This window comes from Leptinotarsa decemlineata, unplaced genomic scaffold (genome assembly GCF_025532065.1).
Source record: "Leptinotarsa decemlineata unplaced genomic scaffold, Ldec_3_MD MMD2_tig00078422_RagTag_RagTag, whole genome shotgun sequence".
In the NCBI taxonomy this organism is placed as follows: Eukaryota; Metazoa; Arthropoda; class Insecta; order Coleoptera; family Chrysomelidae; genus Leptinotarsa; species Leptinotarsa decemlineata.
In genome coordinates, this window is record NW_027412747.1 from 15,876,291 (window position 1) to 15,889,161 (window position 12,871).

Below are 12,871 nucleotides of genomic sequence, written 5' to 3' on the forward strand. Positions count from 1 at the left end.
GAGACGAGAAAGCGAGAAGACAACAAAAGCTCGCGAGGAAAAGAACCCGTCTCAACCAGTACTTTCTCTTCTTTTGTCAGAGAAGTGTCGGCGGAGCTAACGATATTGGATCCAAGAACAACATCAGAATCCACTTCAGATCCGGGCACACCATCAGTAGCAGACTCACGAAAACCAAACGCGATCAATGACTCAAGAACTGCATTTACTAGATACCTTGTGAATGCGGCAAGCCCTTTATCGGGGAAATCCGAGTCATTGGAAGCATATTGACGAGCATGAGAAAAAACCCAGCGCAGAGAAACCTGCGAGTCGGATAATGCCACGCATGACTGGCCCATCAACAAAACAATCAAGTGGACAAAGCCAAAGTTATTCACAAGGAAGAACGCTTTTTCAAAAGGAAATATAAAGAAGCTGAATACATAATGATCAACGACGTATTCAGTCAGAGTAGTGTATAGATCCGAAATGTATGGGATCTAATGAAGCAAAAAAACAGGCTATAGTGTGTGAACCCCTAATATTCACTAGCAAAAATTGACAAATAAATTCGAACACGTATCTCTGTAACCAGTATCATCCAAAGACAAACTAGTTAAAAATAAGTTATCTACTTACGTGACTTTCAACTGTTTACAAATTTTTCAACTAGAGAATGGAAAGGTCACAATATCGGCAAGGATAACTTACCAGAAAATGAGTTTTTCTTTTTAGGATATCTAACTCAAATAAAAGTTGATCGAAATTAGGTTTTCGAGGTTTTCTCTACAATAATACACGTTTATTCCCGAAAAAACAAATGTATATTTTGTTTTCAACAGAGATCATTAACAAACAACCAAAGAGAATATGAAGGGTTGATGAAGATTCTGAGCATTTGAAGCATTTTCCTGCATTTCATTTCCCATTAGAGTAATTTTTTTCATAAGTAGCAAGAATAGAAATAGACTTCATAAGAACTCACAATTTACATAGATACAAAGCTGACGTCAAAAAATATAATACAAAAAAATAAATGAAAAACATCACAGTCATCAATGTTAACCTATCTTAGTGATGTACAATAGATAATTAACTGAAAAATAAGAATTTGAAATCATTTTATTAAAGAATTATCAAAGTGTATAAGGTTCAATATCACAAAGCAGATCCAAAAAATGATTTTTCAATATATGTCTAGATAAAAATTTTTTGACTTTATATTCCTTCCTCCATCATTAAACAATAATCGAATCTTTCCTAAAAATAATCTCTTCTCAAATTAAATCAGTTCAATATATCTTTCAAAAACAACTTACACTGTGTCCGTAAAGTATGGAACAAATTCATTTTTAGCTGAACAGGTCATTTTAAGAAATAATCCTGAAACACGTCGATTTTTTATGTTAATTTACCGTATTTTAAAATAATAATTTAATATACAGGGTGAATTACGTTCGAGTAATGACGTCACCGTCATTTTTTTTAAAAGGAACACCCCCATTTTGTCTCAATTTTCGGATTACTCTAGCTGAGCTGATTCCAAAAATGTATCACATGTTGATTCCAATTGGTACAGGGTGGACAAAAATACAGTAGTTGTGTGTGTGCTAATAAAGTAACGCGTAACATTCTTTATTAGGTAAATTAACAATATTATCAAAAATACTTATTGTCTAGCGACAATTGGTTTAAATGTAACACCCCGTAGTTTGCTACATGTTTAGAGTAATAAAAATGAGGTGTTTCCAAACATGTTTGGTACTTGTGGTCTAGCAGACAGAATATGAAAGAAATTATTTCTTATCTACATTTATAAAAAACATAGTCGTCTAGTTTTTTGTGAAATATCATTATTTGTTTAGTAATTTATTGATGTTCAGTGACAGTTTAGTACTACAATATTTTTGGTATTCGTGAATATTCGAATGATTGCTTAGATTTAATTGGAAGTAGAAATGGAGTTAAGTGTAAAACAAAGAATTGAAATACTTATGATGATTGGGTATGGACACAGATCGCAAACTCAGATGGAAGTGTGCAATTTGTTTAATGATAAATATCCAGAAAGACCTATAACGCGTTCAACAGTCAGTAAGCTGAAAACGAAATTTCGAGAAACTGGTACTGTTGCAAATGTACGCAAATCAGGTCGTCCCCCTGCAAATGCTGATACAGCATTAGATGTTTTACTGAGTTTTGAAGAAGATGCGCACACTTCTGTTCGTAGAATTAGTCGCGAAATCGGTGTTGGCAAAACAACGGTACACAAACTATTGAAGCTTGAAAAATGGCATCCTTATAAAATCAAACTTGTGCAAGAATTAAACGAAGATGATCCCGATAGACGACACCAATTTTGCGAAGAAATGATGGATAAATGTCACCGAGACCCTCTCTTGATACAAAACATTATTTTTTCTGATGAGTCCACTTTCACGTTGAATGGTGAGATTAACCGTCAGAATTGTAGATACTGGGCAAAAGAAAACCCCCACTGGATGCGTGAGCATCATACACAATACCCTCAAAAGGTAAATGTATGGGCTGGAATTGTACGAAATCGAATCATTGGACCCTACTTTATCGAAAGTAATTTAAACGGGGCAATGTACCTTGAGTTTTTAAGGGGGTATCTCGTACCTATTTTACGTAATTTATTTCCCAGCAGACGTAATCCTGGAGGTTTTGATGAAAATTTATGGTTTCAACAGGATGGTGCACCTCCACATTATGCTGTAGATGTTAGAAGGTACGTAGATGAAATTTTTCCGAACAGGTGGATTGGTAGACGTGGACCCACTGAATGGCCAGCGAGGTCACCAGATTTAAATCCTTTGGATTATTTTCTGTGGGGCCATCTGAAGAATGTTATTTATAAAACCAAACCAGCAAATATTGAAGATGTACAAGTGAAAATTCGAACAGAAATAAACAATATTACGTAAGAAACCATACACAAGGTTCAACAAGAATTTGTACACCGTTTGGGTTACTGTCAAATACAGCAAGGGCTGCAGTTCGAACATTTAATATAAAGTCATGTATTCCAGCATATTCTGTCCGCTAGACAATAGGTATTTTTGATAATATTGTTAATTTACCTAATAAAGAATGTTACGCGTTACTTTATTAGCACACACACAACTACTGTATTTTTGTCCACCCTGTAGCAATTGGAATCAACATGTGATACATTTTTGGAATCAGCTCAGCTAGAGTAATCCGAAAATTGAGACAAAATGGGGGTGTTCCATTTAAAAAAAATGACGGTGACGTCATTACTCGAACATAATTCACCCTGTATATTAGATTATTATTTTAAAATACGGTAAATTAACATCAAAAATCGACGTGTTTCAGGATTAGAATGACCTGTTTAGCTAAAAATGAATTTGTTTTATACTTTACGGACACAGTGTATAAAACACAACAAATTTACCTACAACATATACTTCTGATAGAATATGGAGAGATATATTCTGAAATACACATTAACCATAAGAACCAAAACAAATATTACAAGTACTGGTCTGTATAGGTGGTATACCTACTTGACGTTGATAGTTAGGATTAGTACGGCATATGCCAGTCCCTGCGTGCGTTTCATTCATGTACCCATAGCAACGAAATGAGTTGTTTTGTTTGTTAGCAGGTTTCAAGAATGTATGTACCTATATTCGAATATGTATAGTAATAATAGAAATTAATTCCTGCTGGACACGAATTTGTACTTGTTTAAGGTAAGTACTTTAATATCCAGTTTATAAAATGTAGCCTTACCAAAGGAACCCTGCATTTTCCCACAAATTTTTCCAAAGACTGCTTTCTCAAAACAGTAATTTCACTTTTTCACATTTAGGTACATTTTATGATTACTGTCGCAGGAGTCTTGATGACTTGGAACTACTCTGAATATTGATTTTAGTATATCAACTCCAAAATGTTGATTGAATACAAGGTATGACTTGACGTTATACTTATACATATGTATTTTCAATAAAATACAATTCTTTATAGATCTTCCTTAAAAAATTCAAATTAATGATAAGATAATGTTTTTAGGGTAGATCTCGAGAAAAAATCTTATAAATTTATGTCCATAAGGTCTTATTTCTTGAACTAAGAGAATCTATTTTTTTATTCTTTCCTCATGGCCCTAAATATGTCTACATAGATAGTATCAAATACGCATATATAGTATCAAACATAGGATCGACAATCACGAGATTAAATGTAGCGATGAATCACATGTAAAGTCACTAATACAGAAGGCCTAGAACTTTACTTTTATATTCGACAGAATGAAATTGAATCTGCTAAGTCTGTTCATAACCTCAAATTGAGACAACAACTTCAATATCTTCTGAAAAAGTTGACAAATAGACGCGATGCATATGATAGAGGTCTCAAAAAACAGAATAAATAGTCCCACAATATAAAACAAAAAATGAAAATGATAGGTACGCCACAATTATTTTTTATTAACAGTTATTTGCGAATTCCTCATTATTTTCTGAGCCAATTGGGTCTTTCGGTTTTGTTTTTTTGTTTGACTACGTTGAATCAAAAATGCATCTAGTAGGTGAGAAGCAGATTATCATTTCGTTATCACGACCCTGATATTCATGAAAATAGAAATGATGTCATTATTAATAATTTTCAAAAGTATTCCACACAACATTATTTTAATAAATAAGGCATCAAATACCTATGATGTATAGGCATCCAAGCTTTCTATTTCCAGTGGTTTTTCCACGTTGTACGGCCTCCAGAACATTTAAGAAGAACCTAAACTTTTTTGTTTTACCCCCCTTTCTAAAACTGCAGTGTTCAATTATCACAATAGGTTATGATTGACTCCATCCTGTATATGCACTTATTTTTCCTACTTTGAAACTTATACAAAATTCACCATGATGAAATATAGCTGTAAACATGGATAACAAATTATATTTCTCCAGTGTCTTTGATACTGACATGAAATTTTTTTTGTGGTTTTTTGAAATAATGTAACTCTCGAAAACCTCATAATTTGAATAAGAAGAGATAAAATCATTTACAGTTCGATGTACAGTTTGATGTTGATTTTTCTTAAACACACAGGTCATATCCTATATTCTTTTGGGCTACTTTGAAGGAATCTTGAAAATTTCATCAAAATCAAAAGATTTTTCCTTCAAGATAAAGACACACTGTAGACAATACCTAATTCATTGTCACAAGGTCCTTGACAGATTGTCACCATTTGCCGAACTTCAATTCCATAAGACATTTTGTTCCAGATCACCAAGATGGCCAAAGCAACTTACGACTTCAATGACAAGCTCTCGTTCCTGGCAGAATGGTTCGACTACGGATTATCTTACCACAAAAAGTTCATTCTCAATTACTACCCAAGCGACAATACTGTGGACATCTTCGACAGGGAGTTGAACAAAATGTACCTGAAACGTACCAGAATAGAAGAACTGGCATTGGACGATATGTTTGTCGGTAATACTGTGAGAATTTACGGCAGGCAGATCAAAATCACAGATTGTGCCGATTGTCGCACACAAAAATACATCGGAAAAGCCAAACAAAGGACAGTGAGTAGAGCATGCTTAATTGAAAAATTTATGAAAATAGTTTCGAACAATGGTACAATCCTAGAATTTTTGTAAAATAGTCTGTCTTGTGAATTTGGATGATTTCTGAAGGTAAAATTTAGGCAATTAAGCTATCAAAACTTTTTTTTCGTTTATATGTTTCCAGGTTTTGGAAATTTTGATCTACAGTAAGGAGCCCACCATGCAAAATGGGGATTTACTCGAGCATAAGGTTGCAAAGCTCAGATGATAAGAAGAGAAAAATGTTATATAATATATATCTTTTCATCGGTGGCGGATGCGGCTATAGATTTTTAAATATGTAAAAAATACTGTTGCATGAACATACTCGAGCGCGTCAGATATTGATAGCATCAATGTCCTACGTATTTTCAATAATGTTCGTATGTTAATCTGATCGTTTGCATGATGCGGGTGGTTGTACGTAAGGGTTAAAAGTGAAAAGAATCGAGCGCGTCAGATTTTCTAAGGGGATGTTGAGTGCAAAAAAAACACTCATTCAATAATCTGACGATTTCGATCTGACACAAACTCGCGGCCATTATAATAATGAGCCAAAAAAATCGCCATTTTGAAATACTCGAGCGTCAGATTGAGATATATATGGTTTATCTTTATGTTTTAGACGTGCTGTCTCATAATCTGACGATTATCTAGAGAGATTCGCTTGATCTGACAAAAACAATATTTTTTTTTTAATTTTTTCAATTCATTGAACTTAATTAATTGAAGAGCTCAGAGCATGCATGAAGCATGCATGAAGAGCATGCAAATAAATGAGTGTATATTTTTCAAGTAGAATACTTGTATTTATAAGAAAATAATTTTCAAAAAAATGCTCAAAAGAGAAATGAAACTTTCTATGTTTTTACCACTTTTATTTGTAACTAACGTTACTGCAGTTTCGTCTTATAACGACATTTTCAAACTTATATATTGTAAAAGTTTGAAAATGTCCTTATAGGACGAAACTGCAGTAACGTTAGTTACAAATACAAGTGGAAAAAAACAGAAAGTTTAATTTCTCTTTTCTCCATTATGATTTCCTACCACGTAGTAACGGCTACATCCTACAATTAATTGATTAATTAATCATCATCTTCATCAAGAACGAGTCTCTGTGATCAGCTGTGATGGCGTCATGGCAACAGAATTCAGAGTGGGGACGTAGTGAGAGAGTAATAGATAGAGAAAAAGTGAATAAAGGAATAGAAACTCGGAGAGAGAAATATAGGTATCACACAGCTGAACGCATTAAACTTTATCGACGAATTTTTGTTATTTCTTCTTGCGGAAATCGTCAGATTATATATTTTTCGTTTTCCTTGAATTATTTCCTTCAAAATAAAAAAAAATTAGCTACGCTCGTGAATATCGAAATGACGTTATTTTTCACAACTTTGCTGCCCTCCCCTTTCTTTACGTCACTCTCAAATTGTCAGATTACTGGAATATACACTTTTTAGCGGGTAATTAACTCACCCTACCTTAATCTGACGCGCTCGAGAATTTCTGATAATCAATTTTTTTCTACTAATCTGATCCTTTATCCCTCAAAGGCGGCCTTATATATGAGGCTCATATTTGGTGGAGGTACTTAACCGGGTACAAGGTATCCCCCTGTATATTAATCTGCCGCGCTTCAGTAAATCCCGAAATCCCCGCTTGTGCTCCCCTATTATAATTTGAGATACTGCATACAGAAAAGTATAACAAACGTCCTGACAAATATATACAAAGTAGTATAGAAAACAAGATTGTTAGAATGAGTGTTATGAAAAGATGGATGGAAAATAGAATGAGCCGGTGAAATTGCAGTTTTTTTCAGAGACAGAGAAAAAAAACATTCAGGTTTCATCAAACCGCTAACATGAAAACAGGAAATCTGAAATTTTTTGGATATATTAAGTTTGTGCCCATTTCCTCACTAAATCCCCACAGTTATGCGAGTCGGGCACCATTTCAAAATTAAATTTGAGGTAGTCATGAATACGCAACAAACAGATCCTTCGTACCAGCCATAACTGTCGAGAATATGAGAATTCATTGGTATAGGAAATACTGATAAATGATTCTAGAGGTTACCTTGGGAATGGAAGAGAAAAAAAATATTGAGGCTCTTCAAATAATTCTGAAGTATCTTCTAGGCATCCTAAAGGGGCCTGTACTCGGGGGTGTTTCGAAAGATTTATTGGAAGCACAGTGATCTTTACGAGTCTTTCATCAGGAAGCCAAACTCTTCTTAAAGCTCTGAAATTTGTGAATTTAGATTAACTAGGGACTGCAAAAACACCGTTATACACCTGCTATATCAAAAGTGAGTTGAAGCTGTTACACTCGCGAAGAAGAAACCATTTATTTGTTCCTCTAGATAAAAGACTTTGTAGGTGTCATATCTATATACAGTAGGTATCATTCAGGAACTGAATATAGATACTTTGCTGATGTTGTCACTTCATTCAAAAGGCTAGCTTACCCTCCAATTTTGAAAGTGGTACATTAGATCTACGAAGGAATCGCCATATCAAATTTTAAGACAGTCATGTTTAGGAAAATACATCTCCATACCAATTGGAGAAGACATTAAAATACTTCAAAAATTTTCAAAAGTGTACCAGAAACTATTTGTTGCGAATATTATCCATCTCGAATGTGGCCTACAAATCTTCAGATATTCTATACCTTCTCAGTAGTTCTAGAAACCTTAAAAATATCATACAAATACAATGCACCAAGAGACAGAATGTGATCATTCACATTACGTTTATGAAAGATTTAACATTTGAGAGTTATTACTATCAAATTCAATGTAAAATTGAGCGAATTGGGATGTTTCAAAAAGTTAGCTCAACTGAAGGACAACCAAAAATGTCCACTAACTTTAAAATTTAGATTTTACCATTTTACCTCGCTTATCTACAGTTTTTCAATTGTTCTTTTTTTTGCCAGGTTGTCATACTGAAGCCTAACGTGGTCGATAAGCTGGGAGAGATAATCAACCGCATACAAGACAACAATTTCCAGATAGCCAAACTTCGCATGTGCGTTCTCAGTAGGAAGGAGGCCCTGGAATTCTACGAGGATCGGAAGGGGGAAACCTCTCTTCCTTTCGTCTTGGAGCAAATAGTGTCGGGGCCGCTGGCAGCAGTCGAGTTAGTGGGAGAAAATGCCATAGAACGATGGCGACAGCTCATGGGACCTAGTGATCCAATAGAAGCCAGGAAAGTAGCTCCAAACAGCCTTAGAGCAATCTACGGCAAGGATTCCCACGCTACGAGTGGTTTCCATGGTTCGGCGTCTCCGGAAAGCGCTATCAAAGAGTCGAGCTTCTTCTTCTCCGCGAACAAGCCGCAGTCCACCATTCTTTTGAAAAACACCACTTGCTGTGTTATCAAACCCCACGCCATCCACGAAGGAAACTTGGGGAACATTATTACGTCCATTACCGACTCACACTTCAAGGTCACTGCTGCTCAGATGTTCCATTTGAGCAACGCCAACGCTGACGAATTTTTGGAGGTCTACAAAGGCGTTGTGAGCGACTACAATGCTTTGCTGCTCAGTTTCTTGGATGGGCCTTGCGTAGCACTGGAGATAGCGGGGAAAAATTGTGATATGAACGTCCATGAGGAATTTAGGAAGTTTTGCGGGCCTTCTGATGCTGAGATAGCTAGGCAGATAAGGCCGAATACGTTGAGGGCCAAGTACGGGTGGGACAAATTTAAGAATGCCGTCCATTGCACTGATTTGCCTGAAGATACTCGCCTTGAACTGGATTATTTCTTCAAAGTGTTGAAGGACTAGGTTCGGCTATGGCACATACTTTGTACTAACTTTTTGTATACTTTTAATAAAACTGGCAGAATGCCTTTTATTTTTATTATACTTCAATAAATCTATATCCGCCTTTCCACTTCTACTGATTTCAGTTTGAATTGATATCAGACATACCAGTAAATTTAAAATAGGAATGTTTAGAAATCTATCTACAGATATGTTTTCTACTTGTTGTTTTGTCATTATTTTCAATGAAATCGTTTTTCACAATCTGAAGAAAGATCTGATGTGAAATTCCTAGAACCAATTGACTATATTCAACTCGACACCCTGGATCTGGTCGAAAATAAAATTGAAAGTATATCTGTCTTCACCACCGACGGTGTCCTCACCTTGTCGTGGTGGTGGGGCTTGCGTCAACCATACTGGTAGGGCCTTTCAAGTCGGTTGGGTCGAAAAAGAAAAGTCAGTTGAAGAGAGGCACTGGGTGTAAAATTGATAGCCAGGATTAATGTCTTAATACTTCAATTATCAAAAGTAGCCATTACATTCAATAATTCACGTGGCAATACTACAACTAGCCGGGGCAGTGTTGCCAACTACTCTACACAATGTTACCAAATCACTACCATATAATACACATCCCTTCTTTAAAATCTGACTTATAAGTCTAATATGTTGGGTTTTTTGATAATACGCCCAGAAACCTTAGATCTAACAATAGGTACAGCTCTGGATTCATTATTAGATTGAACATCATCTGAGAGGTCACTCACTTTCAAGGAAGCCCTTCTTGAAGGACTTTTCTCACCATGTTTATCAAAAACCTTATAAGACCTTTGTTTTCCAGTTGATTGTACAATTTTTCCTGGTTCCCATTCTTCATTAATATGGTTGAATACAGTGTACATTTTGGCCAGGTTTCAAGGGTTGAAGATCTCTGGCAGTCTTATTCAATTCGAAAACTTTCCACCATTAATATCTTCCTTCCAGTAAACAATATGAGGAAGCGAGAAAACAGGTCAATTTTATTGTCAAGGGGGACACGATCAAGCACTATTTGTAGCCCTCGTGGTTCAACCCTCTAGGAGGGGGGAGATGTTACCCTTAGAATTTTTAATGTGAAGGGTGATCAAGCGTCACATCATTTTGATTGGCGTTCAATTCTGCTTCCATATTAGGTGATACCGTTCCAACCCTTCATTAGGGGTAACATTTGCCATTAGCTCCAAATAATTCACATTGAACAGTAATCTAATAGTGAAACTTAGATGGTAGTAAAGTTTTGTTTAGTAAATGCTGAATTTTCATTTCTCATCGCAGAAAGTGTACAGATAGTTGTCCTTTTTTGCTACTTCTGCTGTAAAAAAGTTTCTGTTTTCAGGCAAAAATTGGTTCGCAAATTTGAACGATATGGTAGTATTGTGTTGGACTGTTCAGTGATTACTTTAATAAGTGTATAGAAGTGCAAAAATGGTTTACATTCTTCAAGACAGAATTGAAATGATTGTAATTTATGGAGAAGTTGGAAAGGGCGCACAAAGGGTGGCATGTCATTTTAACGAAAGACATCCAAAATGTAATGTAAATCACCGGTATGTGCTTGATTTGGTGAAAAAATTTTACGAAACTGGTTCAGTGATAAATAAAACAATAAATAGCCCCAAAGTACCAAATGAAGCAGCTCAAATTGAAGTTTTTGAAACATTTGCTGCAGAGCCCACAAGCTCCTTATGATTAGTATCAGAAGAGACGGGAATGTCACGCGAGACTGTAAGAAAAGCATTGAAAATGCCTAAATTTCGTCCTTTAAAAATGTAGATGATTATGATAGAAGAATAGAGTTTTGTGAAATCATGTGAAATGTAAAATCATGTATCAGTGACGAAAACTAAAATAAGTAGAAATTAGACAAAAGTTATTTTCTTTATTCTGTATTCAATATCAATCGAACAAAACGAAAACCCACATATTTTTCTGGAAGGGCATACACAACAATTTTCTTCCCGTCTGACAGTGGTTAAACGAAATATTTCTGGATAGATAGATGGGGGGCATCTCAAATCCATCGTTTAGAAAACACAACCTTCCGATATAGAAGAACTTAAAAGCCGAATTTCAGCAGCATACCAGTCAATTCCCAGTGGAGTTTTCCGTAATGTTAGAGGAGAATTCGAAAACAAACTTTACTACTGTTTAGAGCTAAATGGATGGCATTTCGAACAGTTTATAAGATGAGCGTAAGTAGATTTTATGTTTGAAATGTCTTTCTCGCGAATTAAATTTTATTTTGTAAACGGACAATAACCAACAAATTAAAAATCCCACGTGTAATACATTTATTCCATTAAAGGGTTGGAACGGTGCCACCTACTCTTATAATCATTTTTATTAAAAGGAGTCAATACAATAATGCATCTCAGAACAGGCGAATTCTAATTACATGTGTAAGTTTAGAACGCTTTTTTTCGGAAATTGCTCATCAAAAAATAAAACGTCACGGTATCATTGGAAGCAGAATTGAACGCCACTTGATACCCCTTCCCATTTAATATTCTAAGGGTAACATCTACCCATCCGTGGGAATTGAACCACAAGGGATACAATGATTCCTCATATTATTTACTGGAAGGAAGATATTAAGGGTGGGAAGTTTTCATATTGACACCCTGTATAATGGTCCAAAATTTGAGGCCTGTATCGATCGTCTTCGCTATGCACAGTTCATCAGGTTAACAAAACTGAATAAACCTGTGCAGTTATCAAATCTTCCTCTAATGAGTGCAGCAGCTCCCCAACATTTCAACTGTTTTCATTATCAAGTTCAGACTTGGTTAGGGCATGATTTAGAACCCCAGTATTGGAGTTGGATAATGTGTGATGAATTCCTATAACCTGTTATGACAATGAATCCACCAGCTCCGTAGGAATTGCTTAACACAATATTCTTCAACTTCAAGAATAGTTGTAGTTCGCAGTTTGGATGCAGAAAAGGAATCCAGACCAGAGACAATCTGTTAGGTCTTCCTATCGAGGAGAGTCGTTTTTGGTAATTTACTACCAATGAAGACGGTACTTTTAACCCTGAAATCCTGGAAGAACTGGAGACAAATTTCGTTGATGATGAGGAATTTGAAATTTTACAGCGACTGGAAGACGATGATGAAGAAGAAGAAAGGTGAAATTAGAACTTGTACTTATTATTATTCAATTTTTCAAATTTGAAAGTTCATAAATGTATGAAATGGTTTTCTTCAATAAAAACATTAATGAAAAATTCGATTCTCATTTTTTATTCAGTTATGAAGTAATTAGTGTAAATAAGATTGGAATTGAAAAAAAATCAAAGTGTTTTCCTTAATAACTTTATAATTACACGGATAAGTGTTATTAAATTAATAGATACCGAACTATTGAAAAAAATTATTGATCATAACGTAATTATTTAGAATTACATATTTATCAACAATTTATAAACTTTATACGACGTGTTTTTAATC

The 12,871-nt window shown here is 35.1% G+C and overlaps 1 protein-coding gene across 2 annotated transcripts in view; it reads left to right on the top strand.

Moving 5' to 3' along the window:
- Positions 1-9,503, top strand: part of nmdyn-D7 (nucleoside diphosphate kinase homolog 7) — a 212,235-nt gene extending 202,732 nt beyond the window's left edge. For both annotated transcript variants that reach the window (XM_074186149.1, XM_074186150.1), the window contains 2 exons: positions 5,268-5,573; positions 8,544-9,503. In XM_074186149.1, coding sequence (XP_074042250.1) covers positions 5,268-5,573; positions 8,544-9,398 — 1,161 coding nt within the window. In that variant the 3' untranslated portion in view covers positions 9,399-9,503. The remainder of the gene's footprint in view (positions 1-5,267; positions 5,574-8,543) is intronic.
- The last annotated feature ends 3,368 nt before the right edge of the window (positions 9,504-12,871 follow it).